The 20,702-nt window shown below is 61.5% G+C and overlaps 1 protein-coding gene across 1 annotated transcript; it reads left to right on the top strand.

Moving 5' to 3' along the window:
• Positions 1–261: 261 nt before the first annotated feature.
• On the top strand, positions 262–20,668 carry MTSS2 (MTSS I-BAR domain containing 2). The gene is made up of 14 exons (XM_055413174.2): positions 262–569; positions 4,924–4,985; positions 5,062–5,135; positions 5,933–6,017; positions 6,101–6,192; positions 6,275–6,349; positions 7,443–7,600; positions 7,783–7,890; positions 8,760–8,857; positions 10,249–10,468; positions 16,388–16,462; positions 16,709–16,885; positions 17,057–17,222; positions 17,315–20,668. The coding sequence occupies exons 1-14, from the start codon at positions 501–503 to the stop codon at positions 18,067–18,069; spliced, it is 2,214 nt and encodes a 737-aa protein (XP_055269149.2). The 5' UTR covers positions 262–500; the 3' UTR covers positions 18,070–20,668.
• The last annotated feature ends 34 nt before the right edge of the window (positions 20,669–20,702 follow it).

The following is a 20,702-nucleotide window of genomic DNA, read 5'->3' as shown; positions in this document are numbered from 1 at the left end:
GGTGGTGAGCCCCTTCCCGGGGCGGCACCCAACCGCCGGCCCCACCCCCGCGGGGAAGCCAGGCAGCGCCGCCCCCGGATCGCGGCGGCGCCTGCGCCCGCCGGGCCTGCCCGGACTGCCCGTCTGGCCGCGCCCCGGCTCGGATTTCAAAGCCCGGGCTCCGGGCGGTGAATGGGCCGGCGCCCGCCCGGCCTCCCCGCAGACCCCTCCCCGCGGCCCGCCCCCCGCGCCCACGTGACGCCCCGGCCTCCGCGCTCGGGTTACGGCCGCCGCGCCAGTCCCCGCGCCGAGGCTGCGCCGCCCGCGCCGCGCCCCCCGCACCGCCCGCCAGCCCCGCCGCGACATGGCCCGCGCCGCCCCGCGGCGGCCCGCGAACCCCGAGCGCGGCGCGGCCGGCCGCTGAGCGCGGCCCGGAGGCGGCAGGCCCGGCCCGGCCTCGGAGCGACAGCCGCCGCGGCGCGGGTCCCAGCGCCCTGCCTGCGCCGCCGCCCGGCCCTAGCATGGAGACGGCGGAGAAGGAGTGCGGCGCCCTGGGCGGGCTCTTCCAGGCCATCGTCAACGACATGAAGGTAACGGGCGCGGGTGCGTGTCCCCTTTGGGGACGCGTGGCGGCGAGCAGCCGCGTTCCGCCGTGTCGGTGAGGCCCCGCGTCTGTGTGCCCTTGTCTGCGCGCGTCTGGCCTGCGTCTGCCGTGCGCCCTGGTCTCCGGGCGCCCGTCATGGGGGGTGTGGGCGCTCGTGTGTCTGGGTGTCCGTGCGATACCCAGGGTCCATGCCCCTGGTCGCCCGGGTCGCAGCGCCCCCTTGGGGTCCCGACCTGAGCCTGCGCACACGCGGCTTCCCGCGCCCCAGACCCCCAAAGCATGAATGCGGGTTAGGCTCCGGGGGCAACTCACGGCCCTTTAGAGGGTCCAGGGCCTCTACGGCCTTCGCCCTCTACCAGCCCCGTGCCCCACTTCCCCGACCCCGACGGCCCCGGAGCCCAGACAATGCTGTCACCGCCAAAGCAGCGAAAAATAATAAAGCAGGAACCGTTAACTCCTTCCCTGCCAGCCTTGCCTCTGCGCCCGCCGCCCGGTCCCAGACAAGCTCCAGGACTCCACGGTCTGCGCGAGGAGTGTCCCCGGGCCCCAAGGCCTCCGACCCACCTTGGGGGGAGGAGGGAGAAGGTGGGCCTGAAGGAGCAGCCCCAGGAAAGGGCTGCCGGCTGCTTCAGGCTCTCAGTTCCAACCCCTCTCCGGGATGGCCCAAGGTCAGGCTGCAGCAGGCCACCAACTCCTGGCCCACGCTGGCTCACCGGGTGGGGAAACCGAGGCTGGGAATAGCTCAAGGTCACTAAGGAGACTGTTGGACCAGCCAGTGACCTTACCCGTTACTGTTGATCCGGGGAGTGAGGGGGTCCTCACCCCCAAAGAGGCTGGGACTTGGCGGGGTGGCCCAGCTGACTGGACAGAGAGGAGGGCCAGCCACAATGACAGGCCGGGGGCTGGCAGGCCGCACCTCTCCCCTTCTGCTCTGGGGCTGGGTGGCCGGGTGGGGGGGAACAGGGAACTCGTTAGAGCCCCCCGCGTGTCTCACCCTCCCTAGTACACAGCCTGGCATCCTATGGTGACATTGCAGGCCCCGGGGGGACACACCACAGTGCCCAGGCAGGCCTTCAGAGGGCTGCCAGCTCCCTGTACCCCCCTCCCCCAGGAGGCCCGGGGTCACCCTCCCCCAGAACTGCAGGGTTGGCAGCGTGGATAGGTGCCCCTCAGTGCCCCCCACACGGTGCTCCCCTGAGATCCCGTCCACCCAGCTCCACCTCCAAGCCCTTCTGCTGGCCCCTGAGTCCTGGCTCCCCACTGCCTTCAGCAGCCCCTCCTGCCCCGTGAGCATCACTGCCTTGGCACCAGGTTTCCATTCCAGACCACCCTTCCCCAACCACTCCCGGGGCTAGCGGAGGGGACACCTTCCCGCACCTTGTCCTGCTGGCAACCTCACCACACACACTGCGGAGAGCAGCTGCTTCCGCTCAGAGAAGCGGGCAGGACCGTCTCCCCCCTCTCCAGGCAATTTGCAAGGAACTTGAGGACGAGACGAAGGAGATGGGCCCAGATTGTAGCAAGTGGCTCAGGATTTTCTGACGTGGGGAGGCAAACTGGGAGAGGTTTCACCTGGAGTAATGCCGAGCCCTGCTAGTCTCCAGCCTGTGACACAGGCTTGTTTCTGTGCCAGGGACAGGGCAGGGACGCAGGCCGCCTGGAGACCAGTCATCTGGAATTGGGGGACAGTTTCCGGCTGTTGCGCTCAGTGGCTTGAGCCACAGAAGCAGCGGGGTTTCCACAGAGGAAGGTGGCCAGGGTGGGGAGACACAGCTTGTCTGCGAGGTCCCACGACAGCTGAGAGCCTGGCATGGGGGTGGCCGAGGAGGGGAGGCGGGCTGCCCCTGGGGCCTGGAGGGGCACCGACTCAGGGCCCGGAGGCCCCAGCAGCATTCCCTGCCTGCCCCACCTCATTCAGCAGCCCAGATGCCCCCCGAAGCTCAGAGAGGGGCAGGGACTTGTCCGGGATGACAGGGCTGGGTGCGGCTCCAGGGCTCAGCCTGCCCCTTCCGGAAGCGGGGTCACAATCTGCCTGCCCCCGAGAGTGGGAAGTGTCACACAGGTCCCGGCCCGGTGGCAGAGGCAGAGACTGCCTGTCTGCTCTGCCCGCAGCATTAGCCAAGCACTCTCTGTGTGCCAGGCCCTGACCTAGTGATTCCCAGGTGGGCTCCACACCGACCTACTCCCACCCTCATCTCACAGGGGAGCAAACAGGCTCAGAGCCCCCCTCCTGGGGTGCCACCTGCAGAGCCCCTCTCCTGGGGTGCAGCCTGGGCTGCTCACCTGTACAGCCCAGGGCCCGCCCACTTGAGCACCCCCCGTGACGAGTGTGTGACTGCCCCCCCAGAGCCGCCCACTGTTCTCCCAGTCCTGCAGTCCCCACCCCTCCCCACCCTGGGTACCCAGATACTCACCTTCCAGACCCCAAAGTAGAGGGGGTGTCCCTGCCATGCAGTGACCAGTCAGACCTGGGATCAGAGCCTGAACCCCACACTCTGTAGCCGTGAACAAGCGTTAATCTCTCTGAGCCTCAATTTTCTCATCTGTAGAATGGGGGTGGTGACAGCAGTGTTCACCTCACAGGGTTGCTGTCAGGACTCAGTGTGACCCCACAGAAAAAGGGCTCGGCTGGGCGCCTGGCCCACCGCACTCTTGACCCCCAGTCGCAGTCCCTGTCACTGTCAAGACCACGAGCCCAGAGGCTTCGAGCCTGCCTGACAGCCAAGTACGGCCTGCGTGAGGGTGCAGGCCCCGGCAGAGACAGGACACGCTCCTGGGCGCCGGCCCCTCAAGCTTGCCCCTGAGGTCATTGTGACTTACCAGTGGGCCCCTCCAGGCCAGGAGCTCCTGTGCATCTGCTGAGGAGGGGCTGGGCCTGGCCCCCGACCCCCACCCTCTCCCCTCTGCCCCAGGAGGACGGAGACTGGGGGGGCCAGGGATGGAGGGGCCGAGGGGCGGAGGCTGTGCGGGCGTGACCTCAGTGCACAGACCTGTCTCCCCCGCTTCTCCCAGGCCCCGGCTGCGGGTCTGAGACGCCTTCTGGGGGCCAGGACTGCTGCCTCTGCACCCCTGCCCCCATGGCACTGTCTCCCCCGAGGTCTCAGCATGGCCTAGGGCTGGGGGTGCGGGGCGGGGCAGTGCCAAGTCCTCAGGAGTGCCAAGGGAGACCCAGCTTCCTTCACCCTAGGCTATGCCGCACAGACAGCCCACCCACCGCCTCCGTCTTCCCACTCCAGCCTGTGAACTTCTCAAATATTTGCTTTCCCTGGGCACTGGCTGGGCTGGGCTGGGAGGGGAGGGTGTTTCTGAGGCTCCCAGAAGCTGCCCTGTGCTTCCCACTCCAGCAGGCTGGCCTCCCTGGGGTTCCAGCCTAGAAGAGTCTCCCTCTGAGGCCTTGGGAACTGAGGTCTCCACCTTCCCCCTTCCCACTGGAAAAGCCCGGGCTCCCAGCACCCCATCCCACATGGAAAGGAAGGTCAGAAGAACCTTGGGGTTTCGCTGACCTGGGGCTCTTCTTCAAGGATCAAGGCTTCCTTCCACAGGGTCATTGGGCCGGGACCCAACAGCCATGGGAGGCCCATTAGCCAGAAAAGCCCGCTGATCACAGTGGACAACTTGATCGCCAGGAGCCCAGCCTCTCTACTGGGAAACCCCCTCCCAGCTCAGAGCTTTGGGCCAGGCTGGGATAAAGGCCACACTGTGTCCCCAGGAGGGGCGGGGAGCCAGGAGTGGAGAAAGGTGGCTCTGTTGGCTGCACAAGGCTCCATTCAGCCTGGGCCTGACTGTCCCAGGCAGGCTGGCCAGGCCCCACAGCAGCCACGGTCCCCCTGGGCCTGGGAGCCCCGGCCTCTGGCCTGCGATGGGCAGTTGGGCTAGCAGCAGCTTCCGGGGCACGAGGCCCTCGTTTAGACCCAGCGCTTCTCGAGCTCCACCACAGCTCACTGTGTCTCTGCCACCAGGCCACGTGGATCATCCAGGGCTGTGTCCAGGGGACACAGTGCCCCTCGTGTGGCCAGCCCAGTCCCCTCAAGGCCCTCCCACCTGCAAGGAGATGCAGCCTGCCGCTCCATCTCAGTCCCCCTTGAGGTTGTGGGTGGCCACTGCTCACAGTGGCCGGGGTTCCTGACCGTTGGGGAGCACGGGGCAGGCAGAGGTGCCTGTTTCTCGGGCCAGGCCTTCTTCATGCCCGTGTCTGCCCCCAGAGGAATCCCAGAAGCCCCCTCTCCACAGGGGTGAGGCTGCTCTCTCAGACACGGCCCGGGGTCTAGACCAGGCATGAGGGGGCCCAGCCCAGGGGGAGCTCTCGTGGCAGCTCACTGCCTCTCCCATCCCCTCCACAGAGCTCCTACCCCATCTGGGAGGACTTCAACTCCAAGGCCACGAAGCTGCATTCCCAGCTGAGGTGAGGGTGCCCCAGCTGGGGAGGGGACAGGGCGCAAGGCCAGCCCACACTGACTGCCCCCTGCCCGTCTCCCCAGGACCACCGTGCTGGCTGCTGTGGCCTTCCTGGACGCCTTCCAGAAAGTGGCTGACATGGCCACCAACACCCGAGGTGGGGAGGGCACGTGGCCCAGCTTGGGCTTGCACGCCGAGCAGCTGAGTGGGTGTGAGCCCGAGAGGACCCGGGCCCAGAGTTGGGACCTTGGGTCCTGCTGGCTCACGGAGCAGGCCCTCGTCACCAAGCAGGAGCGGGTGACAGATGACAGAGATGTTTGGGGGGGGGGGGGCAGTCTGTCTCGCAGCCGGGTGACTGGGTTGGCCCCTCAGCCACGGTGTTCACACTCTGTAGGTTAGTCTGACTTCTCTCCCCGGCTGCTCTTCCGGGGAAGGGCACGGGGCAGGGGAAGGTTCCCTTGCTGTTCTTGGTGGCTCCGCGGCCTTCTGGTCCGAGCAGTGGGAGCCGGGGCTCCTGCCTCCTTGGCTGGTGAGACCAAGGCAACGGGCAGCTGCTGGCACCCTCACGCCTGCATCTGGGTGCATCTGGAGGGGGTCCTGGGAGGGAGGGAGGGGTTTTGTTGGCTCCTTTAAACGTCTTTCGTGTGGGCCTCTCCCATCTGGAGTTACGGGACAGCTCCTGGCTTGACCCCTCGGAGAGAAAGATCAGCTCTCGTGCCCGGGCGCCGGGCCGGCGGGGTCGCGGGCCGGGGACGGCGGGATGGGGATGCCGGGGCCGGCGGGCTGTCGGGATGGGGATGCCGAGAGTGGCGCGGGGCGGCGGGGCCGCGGGATGGGGACTTCGGGGCCGGCGGGCTGCGAGCAGCTCGGCTCTTGGGCCGGACGCGCCCCCGCGTGGCCCCGGCCGGGCCTGCAGGAGCCCGGCGGCCCCGCCCACGCGGCGCTTGCCCCCAGGGGCCACGCGGGACATCGGCTCGGCGCTCACGCGCATGTGTATGCGCCATCGCAGCATCGAGACCAAGCTGCGGCAGTTCACCAAGTGAGTGCGTGCGCGCCGGGGGCGGGGGTCGCGGGAGACCCCGGGGCGGCCCTGACCCGCCCTCCGCCCTCCGCCGCCCGCAGCGCGCTGCTGGAGAGCCTCATCAACCCGCTGCAGGAGCGCATCGAGGACTGGAAGAAGTCCGCCAACCAGCTGGACAAGGACCACGCAAAAGGTGGGTCCGGGCCCCGCCGCGCCCTCCAGCTCCCCAGTCACGGAAAGCCGGTCATGGCGCCGCTCTCTCACCCTCTGCACAGAGTACAAACGGGCGCGGCACGAGATCAAGAAGAAGTCTTCGGACACGCTGAAGCTGCAGAAGAAAGCACGCAAAGGTGAGCCCCGAGCGTCCGCAGAGGCGCAGCCCCGCGCTGTGTCCCCCACGGCCGTGGGGTCGCCCAGGGCAGCGTCCGACCTGAGGCACCCCGCGCTGGACACAGGGCCCCCGCCTCGGGGGTGGGCAGAGGGGGCGCCTGCCGCCTCGGACTGGACGCCCTCCCGGGAGGCGGCGGGCGACTCTGCCCATCCGGCCCTTTCACACGCCTCTCTCTGTCTCTCCTCTCCCCCCAACCCCTCCTGTAGAGCTGCTTGGTAAGTCAGATGCCCGCCCCCAGCTGCTCTCCCTCCCTGTCGCATTTGTCTGTCTGCCCAGCTCAGGGCCGTTGGAGGAGCCTCTTCAGGCCGAGGAGGAGAGAGGAAGGTGGTCGGTCAGCGAGGGAGGGGCTGGGGCCGCGCCGTGCTGGGTCGCTGTGCCAGGCCAGGAGGGCTCGGCTGGGCAGCGTGGGGGCCAGGCCTCGGCAGCCCCAGGGCCCTCCCTCCTGCTCCACCCCGCCCCCCGCCGGTCTCGCTGTCTCCTCTCCATCCTCTTCTTGCTCTCATGGTTCTTTCGCTGCTTCTTTGTGTCGCTCCTGCTGTACTTGTGCATCATTCCTGAGCCAAGTGGGGACCCCCATGAGACGCCCCCTTTGGCGCCCTGGGCCCAGCCCCGTACTCCTGGGCCCCGCCTCCCTCGTGGCCTGGCCTGCAGCCCCGCCCCATGCTCCACTCTGTTCTGCTTCCACGCCCCCTCCCTGGGGCCGGGAAGGGGACATGCCTCACCCCACAGGCAGTGAGGGTGTCCCCGGGGCAGAAGCTTCTGCTCTCCCGGCGGCCTCCGGAAGCACAGCTGCTCCAGGCGGCCCCAGGGCTGCCCAGGGTTCTGCTCGCCCCAGGACCTGGGTGGCTTTGCAGCTTTGGTGTCTTTCCTGTGTGCCTGTCTGTCCTCTCTGCCTGCGCTGGGGACCAGCGTTTCCAGCTGCCCTCCCCAGTCCCCAGGCACCCCCGGAAGTGCCCAGCCTCACGGCCAGGGATCCCACCTGGGGGCCCGAGCCTCAGATGCAGCGGGCTGGGCCCGCGTCCCCAGCGCGGCCTCTCCTCCCCACCCCCCAGGGAAAGGAGACCTGCAGCCCCAGCTGGACAGCGCCCTCCAGGACGTGAACGACATGTGCCTGCTGCTGGAGGAGACGGAGAAGCAGGCAGTGCGCCGGGCCCTGATTGAGGAGCGCGGCCGCTTCTGCACCTTCATCACGTTCCTGCAGCCCGTGGTGGTGCGTCCCACGGGGACACGGAGGCCTTCTTAGCATCTCCATAACTGGGCCAGTTGAGGTGCCCTCACGAATCCCAAGAGGTCCCAAGGACCGTGGCCCGAGCCGCGTGGGCCAGGGGGGGAAGGGTGAGGGAGGGGTGGCCGGGCGGAGAGGCGCGGGAGGCTGACTCACTGCCCCATCAGAATGGCGAGCTGACCATGCTGGGGGAGATCACCCACCTGCAGGGCATCATCGACGACCTGGTGGTGCTGACCGCGGAGCCGCACAAGCTGCCCCCCGCCAGCGAGCAGGTGCGGCCAGCCCCGGGGACGGCCCACCTTGGTTGGGGACAATGGAGGAGGCAATGGGAAAGCGTTGGGGGGAGCAACTGGGCACAGAAGGCTACCCCTATGGGTTCTAGGGGCACCTGCCCACACCAGCAGGGTGTGTGCCCAGGACCCGGCGGGGCCTCACATAGAGCAGATGGCTGGACGTCCAGGATCCTCAGGACCAGGCTCCGAGCAAGCCAGTCCTGATGGAGCCTCCAGCCTCCATGCCCACACCCGCCAGCCCCCTGCACACACGTGCAGCTGCCCCTGTGGCCACCCCGCCCAACTCTCAGCACCAGGCTCCCTCCGCACCAGGGGCTGTCCTCGCTGACAGCGCCGTGGCACTCCTCCCACTCGGGGCTTACTGTGCGCCCAGCCCTACACCGAGCCCCTCCCTCGGGTCACCTAATTCAGTCACCTCCACGCTAAGACAGGAAGGATTGGCTGCATTTCCCAAGAGAAAACTGAAGCTCAGAGAGAAGCAGTGGCTTGCCTGAGGGCAGAGCAGAGCCAGGGTTGGACCCCATGGTCTTGCACGGCCACTCCGGGCTGACTCCTCCGCCAGCCCCAGGGAGTCCTCAGGAACACCAGGTTCCCCTGTGTCCTGGCTGGGCCGGCATCCCTGAGAAGCAAAGAGGGCACAACCTCCCCAGCATCCCCCTGCCCTCTGGCAGCCCTCCCTCTTGTTCCTGAGTGAGGAGCTGGCGTTAGGAAAATGCTGGGACGCGGAGGGCTTCCAAATCCCTGAGATCTGAAGGCCCTGCCAGCCCTCTAGAGGGAGACTCAGGAAAGTGATGAGACTTTCTGCAGGACTGGGCTGCCCCCAGTGACCCATCCACATCCCTGTCCAGGTGATCACAGACCTGAAGGGCTCAGACTACAGCTGGTCATACCAGACCCCACCCTCATCGCCTAGCAGCTCCAGCTCCCGGAAGTCCAGCATGTGCAGGTCAGCAGAGCACTGGGCAGGGGGCAGGGAGAGGAATGGGGGAGGTCCCCCCAGAAGTGTGTCTGGAATTGCTGTGTGGTCCCAGAATTCCTGCAGCTGCTGCATAATCAAGGAATCTAGGGAAAAGACACTTTCATTGCAAGACTGCTGCTAGTGCAGGCATAGGGGACAGGGTGGTGGCATCCTGGTGGCATCCAGGTAAAGGATGCACCAGCTGCCCTGTTAAATGCTTTTTGCATTTTCTTCATTGAATCCTAACACCACTCTATCAGGTATGGTGGTGTCTTCATTTCATGGTGGGGGAGGCTGAGGTACAGAATCCCAGCATTAACTCCTCAGCTTAGCCAGACCCAGCACAATCTGGGCAGCAGTAAGAATCTAAGGTGGGGAAGGCCATGGAGGCTTTCGGGGGCATATGCAGAGGCTCCAAGCTTACCTGCGGGCACTGTGGCCTGGCTGGTTCCTGAGAGCTGTGCCTGGGCTGCTGCCACAAAGCCAATCCTCAGTCCAAGCTGGCCCCCGGGGCCGTGCAGGGCCAGGGCGGGGCCGGGGTCCTACCTGACCAGCAGGCAGGCTTGGGGTCAGGGGTGCTTCCTGGGAGGGGTTTGGATTCAAGGCTCCCTGGAGGTGGCGGGGGGGACTTTGAGCACAGAGCAGGTTACTGGTGGGGAGACCCCTTTGTGCCAGACACTCTTTCTCTAGAAACACCTTGGCTAGGCACCCAGACCATGGGCGGTGACCCAGGCAGAGCAATTGCTACTCCTGAAGGGAGAGAATGGTCCACAGCAGCTGGAGGCTCTTCAGACCCTGGGTGGGTGACCGACGCAGGAGGGAGGTTGATCCCAGGGCCAAGGGTGGGGGCCAGGGGCCTCCAGGGTCACACTCAGGAGGATCATGACCTTTACTGCCAGGACCGTTGCCCAGCCTGGACACGGATGCAGAGAGGATGAGCTGCAGAGCTGAAAAGGGGCAGGGTGATGGCGAGTTTAGCACCCGCACTGACCAGCGCCCCACTCTAGACATTCGGTCCAGATCTGATGGCAAATACCAGACTTTGAGAAGACAGTCAGCAGCAGACTTGTGTCTGGTTGTAGCTTAGCTGGGAAACACTGATGCCTGGGGACTCCGCTCCTCCTCATCAGCCTGAGGTCTCCGCTTCGTAATGGTGGAGCAGGAGGCAGGCAGGCTGCCTCACCTTGGGGTGCCTGGCAGAGGCTCCTGGGGCAGCGGGGGCCCTGCCCCTGGCCTAAGTCTGGGGCCCTGCTGCTCTGGCCCATGGTCTTGGGGCCTGGTCTGACCCTGTGTTTCCCTCCCCCGTCCCTCCTCTCTGCCTGCCCTCGTGTGTCACCCTGTGTCTCCCTGTCCGGCCGCTGTGCCCCCTCCCTCCCCAGCGCCCCCAGCGGCGGGAGCAGCGCCAAGGGTAGCGGAGCCCCCTGGCCCGGGGGCACCCAGACGTGCTCACCCGGCCCTGCCTGTCGCTACCGCGGCCTGGCGCAGCCCGCCCCCACCGCCCGCCTCTCCAGCGTCTCCTCCCACGACTCTGGCTTCGTCTCCCAGGACGCCACCTACTCCAAGCCCCCCTCACCCATGCCTTCAGACATCACCAGCCAGGTGAGGGCCGTTTGCTGAGCTCATGCCAGCCTCGGGCCATCCACACTGTGGGGCGGGAACCCTACAGGTGCTGAGAGCGGCCTGCAGGCCCCCAGGACCACTGCGTCCAGGACCAGCCTGAGCCCACTGCCCCAGGGCAGGGGAGGGGAAGGTCTGGAGAGCCTGCCAGCTCCGGACCCCGTGACCCCCCTTGCAGGGGCTGAGACCAGCCTGCAGGCCCCCAGAACCACCGTGCCCAGACCAGCCTGAGCCCACTCCCCAGGACAGGGAAACAGGAAGATCTGGAGGAGCCTGCCAGCTCCGGACCTCATGACCCCCCTTGCCGGGGCTGGCTGTGATGGGGTGGGCGGCCTGCGGAAGCGGCCCCAGGATCTGCAAGCACCGTCCCCTGCTTTCATCCTGAGCATGAGAACCCCTTCAGAGGCAGGCTCAGACCCTCAGGCTCTGTGAGAGGGACTGGAGGAGCTCCAGCAGAAGACAGGGATGTCAGGCCACATGCCCAGGTGCCCACCGTGGCCCAGCCCTCCCTCTGAGCCCAGTATTCTATGGTCTGTCCTCTTGCCCAGGATGTGCCCACAGCATGCCCAGACTGCCCTCCTCGGCAGGCTCATTTCTGTCGGCACACAGACACGCTTGGGCACCATCCGTCTAAAAGGCCCCCCTTCCTCCACAGTCTCCTCCAGCCGCCTTGACTCCTTCACAGCGAAACTGCTCAGGACACTTGTCCACACTGACCACCTCCATCTCATTCCCCACTCACTCCTGTCTGCGTCACCTTTCCGTAACGGAAAAGCTAGAGTAATTCATTCTCCTATGTCCTTTATCAATGTATGCGTATGCTTTTGAGACTATTAGGCCCATACAGCTTTAAAATGTTAATTCGCAGTGAACTGAATCTCCCCACGTGAGAGGGAGCTGACCCTCTGTTGCTTGTACGTTTTCTAGCGTAGAGTGAGTCTGTTTTGTTTGATTTTACTGCAGCTACATCAGCTCAACATTTGTGTTATCATTTCCTATCTCTTAGCTTTTAAACTCACTATGTCCTTATGTTTGAGATGAGTCTCTCGTAAACAGCATATGCCTAGATTTTCTTTTCTTATCCAGGCTGACAATCTCTGTCTCTTAACTGACATTTTTAAGTCCTTTCACATTTATCGATATTACTGGCATATTTAGACTTCTGTCTTTTTTATTTCTGTTCATTCTGCTCTATCTGTGCTTCGTTTCTTCTCTTACTTTTTGTTTGTTTTTCTTCCCCCATTATTTCCTTCTACTGGATTTTAAGTTATACTCTTTCCTTTCTTATACAGGTTACCTTGAAATTTTACCACACATCCTTAGCAAAGTCCTAAGCCAGGCTCCTGAATCATTCAAGGACCTTAACATATAGTTTAACTTCGGTCACCTACCCCCTCCCCTTATAAGCTATTTTATGCTATTTTCTCCTTTTTTATCATCCCTACAATTGACATTTTCTCCTTAATTTCATCGTTATCTAACATGCAAGTATCTGTTAGATGTACCTGTATGTGTTTATACTTCTTTGTCCATTTTGTCCTTTTAAGGTATTTTGCTTCTGAAGTAAAGTACACCCTGTGAAGCTCTCTAGAGCCTCGGGTTTTGCTCTTCTGTAAGCAAGCTTCATTCTTTTCCTCTTCCCTGAAAGTGAGTTTTGCCCGGGGTGCAGTGCCAGGCGCCCTGTCTCCACACTCCGAGGGCATTTTCCCCGTGCTCTGGCTTCCGCTGCCGGCTGGGAGGTCTGCCGTCCGTCACTGCCTTGCCTTTGTGAGGGACCTGACTTCTCTCTGGTCACTTGGGTTTTTCTGGAACGTGTCTGGTTGTGGATTTGTTCTCAGTCAGTCTCCCTTGGTGCGTTTGTGCTCCTGTCTGTGCGTTCAGGTTGCTCATCCGTTGCAGGAGGCTGCGAGCACTCTCCGTCCTCACGCCACTCTGCTCGCTCCTTCTGGGTTTCCACTGAGACGTGTCTCAGCCCTCCCACTTGGTCCCAGTCTCTCGTCTCCTGGCTCTCATCTCCTTGTCTCCCTGGATCATTTCTGCAGGTCTATCTTCCAGCGCACCTTTTCTCTGTTTTACAGCAACTTAACCTATCCATTAACGTTTATTTTTATTATTATTATCTTGAAATAACTCTAGCCTTGTAGACAATCTGTGAAAAGATACAGAGTTCCCACCCACCCTCTGCACTGTCTCCTTTGATGTTAGCATCTCATGTAACTACCAGCAGTTTTCAAAACCAAGAAATTAGCACAGCACAACACTGGTAACTCGCTGACAGACTCTTTTTCACATGTTGCCAGCTTTCTCACTGGCACCCTTTTCCCAGTCCAGGAGTCCAGGCTCTGACACGGGACCCTGTGCTGTACTTTATCATTGTGAATCCTTAGGCTTCTCCGGTCTGCAGTGACTCCTTGGTCCCTCCTCCATGACTTTTGAATACTGGTCATGTGTTTTGTAGATGTTGCTCATTTTGGATGTGTCTGATGCCTTCCCATAGTTAGAACGGCAGGAAGAGCACAGCAGCTGATTTATTGCTGTTCCATTGCCTCGTCAGCCTGCAGTGTCCTACATTCTTTTCATGTTAGCTGTTCTGGTAGGTGTTCTAGTAATAGTGCCCTGGGTTTTTAATTTGCATTCCCCTAATGACTAATTTTCCAACAAAGGTCCGTCTAGTCAAGGCTATGGTTTTTCCCGTGGTCATGTATGGATGTGAGAGTTGGACTGTGAAGAAAGCTGATCGCCAAAGAATTGATGCTTTTGAACTGTGGTGTTGGAGAAGACTCTTGAGAGTCCCTTGTACTGCAAGGAGATCCAACCAGTCCATTCTAAAGGAGATCAATCCTGGGTGTTCATTGGAAGGACTGATGCTAAAGCTGAAACTGCAATACTTTGCCCACCTCATGCGACGAGTTGACTCACTGGAAAAGACTCTGATGCTGGGAAAGGTTGGGGGCGGGAGAAGGGGACGACAGAGAATGAGATGGCTGGATGGCATCACCGACTCTGTGGACATGAGTTTGAGTGAACTCCGGGAGTTGGTGATGGACAGGGAGGCCTGGCGTGCTGTGATTCATGGGGTCGCGGAGAGTCGGACACGACTGAGCGACTGAACTGAACTGAACTGAATGACTAATGAAGTTGTATGTTTTCTCATACTTTTAAAGGCCATATCTTCTTTTTATGAAGGAAATGTTCAGATATTTTGTTTCTTTTTCTCTACTAGGTTGTATGTCTTTTTCTTGTTGATTTGTAGAACTTCTTATACGCTGTGACTACAAATCTTTTCATCTGATAATCTTCTTTGAGTCTGTGGGTTGCTGTTTTATTCTCTTAATAGGAGTAAGTTCTTAATGTATGTCCAATTTATCCATTTTTTCCAGTTGTTAGTGCTTTTCTGCCCTGTTAGCAGTAGTTTTGTGTACTCCAGGATCACAAAGATGTTTTCCTCCAAAGGCTTTTTTTTTTTTTGGCTCTGCTGCTCTGCTTGTGGGATCTTAGTTCCCCAACCAGCAGAGATTGAACGTGGGCCTTCAGCATGGAAGTGTGGAGTTCCAACCACTGAACCACCAGGGAATTCCCTGCAAAGCCTTTTTGTTTTACCTTTTTTCACTTAGATCTTCAGGTCATCTGGAATTGATTGTGTGTATGTGTGTTGGTATGAGAGATGGACAGGGAAGCCTGGCGGGCTGCAGTCCATGGGGTCGCAAAGAGTCAGACACAACTGAGCAACTGAACTGAACTGAAGGAGTCATTTTTTCCATATGGACATCTAATTGACAGTTTATTGAAAAGCCCATCTTTCTTCTCTACTGCACTGTAGTGTGTTACCTTCGTCATAAAACAGGTGTCTGTGAATGTGCAGCTGTTTCTGGAGTTTGTATTCTGTTCCACTGGTGATCTGTCTATGCTTGTACCAGTAGGACACCGTCTTAATTATTGTAACTTTATACAGAATCTTGATGCCTGGTAATAAAAGTCCTCTAGGTATGTTACTCTTCAATATTACCTTGTCTGTTTCTGGCCCTTTGTATTTCCTTATAAATTTTAATATTAGCTTGTTAGTTTCCACTTTAAAAGAAGCAATCCCTGGGATTCTGACTGGGATTACATAAGTCTCTCCATTTTATTGTGGCTCTATCTTCTTTCAATAATATTTTGCAGTTTTATATGAGGATCTTGCACATCTACCGCTGGATTTTTTTCCCCTGGGTATTTGATATCTGTTGATGCTATTTTAAATTATTTTGGCTTTTTCAGAGTCTCTTACTTGTTTTTCAGCTGCTGATATTTAGAAATTTTATTTTTTTTGGTATGTTGATCTTGTATCCAATAACTTCATTAAAAACACTTGTTCTGATAATCATAGAATGAATATTCTACATACACAATCAGGACTTTTAGTTTCTTTTTTTCCAGTCCTTTTGCTTTTTATTCCTTTCTACTTCTTTTTCATACTTTACTGCACTGCTAGGACTTCCAGTACTTAACAGAAATGGTGATAGTGAGCATCTTTAGCTTTCTCCAGCCTCAGAAAGAAAAGAACTGATATTTTTGTAGATAACCCTATCAGATGAACGAAGTTCCTTTCTAACACCAGTGCGAGTGTTTTTCATGAATGGGTGTTGAATTTTTCCATTGAGTTTTCCAAACTTTTTTTTTTCTTTTTTGTTTTAGCAATTATATTGGTAAAAGTGTCAATGTGTTTATTATTTTCTTTGAATCCTTACTTACAGAGTTTAGTTTCCTTTTCTTTTGGTCATCTTGGTTCATAATAAACTAAAAAAGCCTGGGAGTTGAAACCAGGATGCTTTAGAGAATGTGCCTTGGTGGGCACAGGACGTGGAGAGCTGCACCTGACCAGTCCCCTTCCAGGTTTAATTCCAGTCAACAGTGGGGCAAGCTCTCCACCTGGCGCTTGGCCAGTCTCTCAACCACAGTGCTGAGGCTGCCTCTGCCCTGGGGACCCTCATGGTCCTGCTTTGCCCTTGCTTCCTTTTTCTTCATCCTTTGTCTTGTTTTGAGTTGGGGGGCCTCCCAGGGTACCTGGTCCCTGCCACTGTCCAGCAAGAGCATCCAGGCGTCTTCCGTCCTGTCTTCAGGGGCATCCGCCCGCGGTTCGGTGAACAGTTCTGGGGGTCTCCATGGACACCCCCGGCCCCCTCTGGGGGACCCGCAGCAGCGCGCGCACCACTGACCCTCCCTCCTTGGCGCGCAGGGTTCTTCCCCGATTTCTGTGTCGCCTGTTCACGGTCTTCCTCCCACCCTGGCAGGTCCTGTCACTCCGCTTTACTGGGCCGTCCTCTCCTTCTCAAGCACTGAGGGCAGCCTGGCGTCCCTGAACCCTTTCTCTAACCACCCTCACTCATCCCGAGTGCCTGCATCACCTGGTTCTCTCACGCTGCTGGATTTGTGGCTCCAAACCTGACTTCTCCCTAAACTCCAGATTGTTGAATACTGTTGCCAGCATTGCACCTGGGGTTAAACACTTACAGGCAGGCCCGCGTAACACTCGCAGGATGGAACCGCAGACTCCACCCCCCCCCCAGGCCTGCCCTTCCGAGAGAATGGTGACAAATCCCCCCGCAGCTCAAGCCAGCACCCCACTGCCGTCCTTAGCATCGCCCTTTCCCTGCTCGCCACGTACAGGCCAGCAGTAGTCAGTCTCCCCCGACGTGTGGTTCTTGGGCTGCGGTGGGGTAGGTCGGGGCGGTGCAGTGCGCTCTGGGCGCTGCTTTCTGCGCAGGCGCTCCGGCGCAGGGCGTAGTGCAGGCGCGGAGGCCGTGGGGGACTGAGTCTGGGGGACTGACTCAGGGGGCCTGCGTGCCGGCGCCGTGACCCGATGTGTTCTCTCCCCTCCTGCCGCCCTGCCCCATCCGCCTGCCCGCTCGCCTCCGCACGCAGAAGTCCTCCAGCTCCGCGTCCTCCGAGGCCTCGGAGACCTGCCAGTCCGTTAGCGAGTGCAGCTCCCCGACCTCGGTCAGTGCCCCCTACCTGCCCGGGCACTCAGGGAGGGTCCAGGTTCGACCAGAGGGGTATGCGTACGCACCGCTCCGCACAAAAGAAACCTCCTGGGCACCCCCTGCAGCCGCTCCCCAAACGCTCACCTCCTCCCTCCTGCGGAATAAGGAGCCCAGGAGGGGCTGGGGACTCACAGTGCTCTCTGCCCTCGGCCGTGAGGAGCAGGGCGCAGGGGCCTCCTGACCCGCCCGCCTGGCCCTACAGGACTGGACCAAGGCCGGCCCCCACGAGCAGCCCGCGGGCCCCGCGCTGCAGCGGAGGAAGGACCGGGCGGAGCTCCTGCGAGACCCGGAGCCGGGCCCGGCTGGCGGGGGCGCCCCAGGCCCCGGTGGAGAGGACGCCCCGCGGCCCCGCATGTCCCCCGCCACCATCGCAGCCAAGGTAAGGGCCGCTCCCGGAACGGCCGGCTGGGGCCCCCCTCTTTCCCAGGCCAGCTCTGAGGCCCGGCGAGTGGTCACGGGGCCAGCCTGGGCCACGTGCGGGGACTGCCTCCCCGGCCAGGCGGAGCGGGAAGCGGGAGCAAGGCTGCAGCTTGCGGTCTTCCCGCCCCAGCACGGGGAGGAGGTGTCCCCTGCGGCCAGCGACCTGGCCATGGTGCTGACCCGTGGCCTGAGCCTGGAGCACCAGAAGAGCAGCCGGGACTCCCTGCAGTACTCCAGTGGCTACAGCACGCAGACCACCACGCCCTCGTGCTCCGAGGACACCATCCCCTCCCAAGGTAGGTCCCAGGGGCTCGGGCCGGGGCCACGCCTTCTCGGCCCCGAGGCTCTGGGCCCACCGCGTCCCGTGCCCCGCCCCCCTGCCCACCAGGCTCTGACTACGACTGCTACTCCGTGAACGGGGATGCAGACGGCGAGGGGCCCCCCGAATTCGACAAGTCGTCCACCATCCCTCGCAACAGCAACATCGCCCAGAACTACCGCCGCCTGATCCAGACCAAGCGTCCGGCCTCCACCGCGGGGCTGCCCACCGCCTCGGGGGCACCCCCCGGCGTGGCCACCATCCGCCGCACCCCGTCCACCAAGCCCACCGTGCGCCGCGCCCTCTCCAGCGCCGGGCCCATCCCCATCCGGCCGCCCATCGTGCCAGTGAAGACACCCACGGTACCCGATTCCCCCAGCTATTCGGGGCCCACGCGGGCAGGCAGCGAGGAGTGCGTCTTCTATGCCGTCGAGGCCGCTGCGGCCCTGGCGCCGGACCTGGCCAAGGCCTCCCCAAAGAGGCTCAGCCTGCCCAACACGGCCTGGGGCAGCCCGTCCCCAGAGGCGGCCGGCTACGCGGGGCTGGCGGCCCAGGACGACGAGGAGCAGCAGCAGCAGCTGGCCGCCAACCGGCACAGCCTGGTGGAGAAGCTCGGGGAGCTGGTGGCGGGCGCCCACGCGCTGGCCGAGGGCCAGTTCCCCTTCCCCTCCGCCCTGTCGGCCGCCCCCGCGGAGGAGACGCCCGCCCCACCCCCCGCCGCCCCGGGTGAGCCTCCAGCCGAAGACATGCTGGTGGCCATCCGGCGCGGGGTGCGGCTCCGCAGGACCGTCACCAACGACAGGTCGGCGCCCCGCATCTTGTGATGGCGCCTCCCTCCCTCCTGCGCCCCAGCCCGGCGAGGCAGGGGGCCCAGCTGGTGGGCCGAGGCGGCTCAGAGCAGAGGCACAGTCGGGAGTGAGCAGAGCCAGGCGAGCTTTTTTTTTTTTTCTAAGTCACACGAGTCAAAGCCACTTTATTGGGAGGAGGAACCCAGCTTGGATTTCACGGTTTAAAAAGGAAGTGACTTCTTAGACGGCACCAGGAGGGAGCCTGCGGGCCTCGAACTGGATTTGGAGCCTGTTTGAACCTTTTCTTGCCTACTCTGCCCCTCCTCTCCCTCCTGCCAGGCCCTGCCCTTTCCACACAAAGGTGAGCCACAGAGCCGTGCCCCGTGCCCCCAGCAGAGGGGCCCAGTCACCTGGCAGGGCCCACAGTGCACAGCTGAGGCAGCCCGGCCCAGCACCTCCCCGGGGACGGTGGCCCCCTGCCCCTGGCCAAGGCCCCCACCACGTCCCTCTCCGTTACCCGTGTCTCTGCCTCTCCCAGGCTCTCCTCCATCAGGGAGGCAGGGGGGCCATGGAGGGACCAGAGCTATAGCATCTGGGTTAACCAGAGGCTCCACGGAGCAGCTGGCCGTTTGGGGGGGCCAGTGAAGTTAGGAGCCAGCCCACCTACTGGGGACAGGGACCTGGGGCCCAAGTCAAGTCTCTTGGGGAGACCGTGCAGGGTGCCTGCCCAGAGGAGGGTGGGGACCCTGAGACAGCTTGCCTGCCCACAGATGCGGGGACAGGGCAGCAGGTAAGGTCTGTGGAGGCCAGGCTGTCGGCCTGCTGGCCTCCCAGGAGCTGCTCAGATCCTATCGTCATCCAGGCACGTGGGGACTTTAACTCTGGTGACAGTTTCAGCCACCTTTTTGTCAGGGACTGAAACTGGAGAGGGTGGGGGGTGGGTTCTTCTATGAATATAAAATAAAGTGAGCTGACCAGACAAGGACTGCGTGTGGGGACAGGGTAGACGGTACAGGGTGTGTCCAAGAGTGCCTGAGGAACAGAGGGCCCCATGGTGGCCTGACGGCCTGTGGGAGGAGAAGGAGGGCCGGCTCGGCTCCCAGGGGCTGGGGTGCGGGGGCAGTGTTCTCTGCAGCATCCAGAGCAAAGCCACAATGCGCTGGGAAGGGGCTGGGGGCTGGGCCTCCCACCCGTTTGCTGCAGGCCAAGGGGGGAGGGCTGCTGGGGGAGATTGGCTCTGACTCTGTTGTCAGAGGAGATGCCATCCTAGGGTGGTCCCAGGTGGCAGGACTGAGGTGGGGGGAGTGCACCCCTCCGCCTGCACGACTGAGGTGGGGGGAGTGCACCCCTCCACCCTCACAGCACGTTGCTCCAATTCTAAGCAGGTAAAAGCACGTGTGCCAAGGGTGAGTGGAGGGCTTCCTGTGAGCCACAGGCCCACCGAGAGCGGCCAAGCTGGCAGGGTCACGGGTCAGGGGCTCCTGGGGTCAGGAGAGCTGGCTCTTCCTGGTCTGGATGTACCCGGGGCTCCTGGTAGTTCTTGTGCCGGAAACGGGTCTATTCACAGCCGCCAGGCGGGTGTGGGGAACCAGGGATTCCTCTGAGGGGCTCCCCAGAGGTGGGTGGAGGACGGTACCTGTAAGTCGCTGGTCAGAGAAAGGAGCCGCACTGAGCTGAGCGCAGCACACCTGGAGGAGGGCCGGGGAAGCAGACGGCCTGCACTTGGGGGCTTGGGGGCAGAGTGCACACTCCCCCCACAGTTTGCCCAGGTGGGCTGGTTTAAGACACAGGTTATCTGATGCGAGCAGGGTAAGGGGGGGTGGGGGTGGGAGGGTCCCCAGGTCCCCGTGAGGAAGAGCTTGCCCGGAGGAGGGGTGTGGCCTCGGGGACCGGGGTGGGGTGTGGGCATGGCACAGGCACCCCTCACCTAGACTGTGGGGCCCCCCTCCAGTCCACCCCCAGGGCTGTACATAGCTCCTCCACCCCCCGACCACCTCATCCCTCTAGTGTCCACCAAGTAGGCCCGCCCCTTCAGGATCCGAGCCAACCATCCCATGTCACAGACTTTGGTTTGGGGAACTTCTTTACGTTTGTTTCGTTTTTTCTTTTTGTACAGAGAAATATTCTATTCAAAGCGTCTTTTGACTGAAGTAACTTTTCTGGTGCTGTTGTTAACTTGTTCCTTTTTTTAATTTATTTCCCCTCCCTAGGCCTCCCCTTCTGGTTCCCACTCACTTTGTCTCCCCTCTACCACCCGCCCCCGGCCCCCATCCCATCTAAACCATTTTGTTTCTCTTCTTTCTGGCTGTTTTTGGATAAATTATCCTTTCCTTCCCCCCCCACCTCCTGCAGCCCACCCTCCCCTTGATTTAAATAGTCACTGCTACAAGTAACAAATGCACTGTGAAGATCCCAGTATTAATAAAGTTGTACTGTAATTAACACCGGTGTCTCCTGGCTTCCTCCACTGCCTGCGGCCAGCACCTGCCCAGCCTGCACCCCTGCCCCAACCGTCCCAGACCCCGGCCGAGGGACAGGGGGCTCTGTGTGGGCGGAGCTGGGGTGGCCAGGTCTTGTGCCAGGACCCATGTGTTTGAACACCTGTTCCGTCCCTGCTGGGGGTGATCTTGGGGCTGCCAGATGGAGGGAGAGAGGGCAGTGTCCAGGAC

The sequence above is a fragment of the Moschus berezovskii genome, chromosome 22 (assembly GCF_049115385.1).
Source record: "Moschus berezovskii isolate FMDL1 chromosome 22, NW_MosBer_1.0, whole genome shotgun sequence".
Lineage (NCBI taxonomy): Eukaryota > Metazoa > Chordata > Mammalia > Artiodactyla > Moschidae > Moschus > Moschus berezovskii.
The sequence above is the reverse complement of the archived record's forward strand: the minus strand, read 5'-3'. Positions and strand labels throughout refer to the sequence as shown.

Coding starts and splice junctions, on each gene's coding strand:
- MTSS2 (XM_055413174.2), top strand. CDS start 501: ATGGAGACGGCGGAGAAGGAGTGCGGCGCCCTGGGCGGGCTCTTCCAG. Junction 570..4,923: donor CCATCGTCAACGACATGAAG/GTAACGGGCGCG, acceptor TCCCCTCCACAG/AGCTCCTACCCCATCTGGGA. Junction 16,463..16,708: donor AGTGCAGCTCCCCGACCTCG/GTCAGTGCCCCC, acceptor CTGGCCCTACAG/GACTGGACCAAGGCCGGCCC.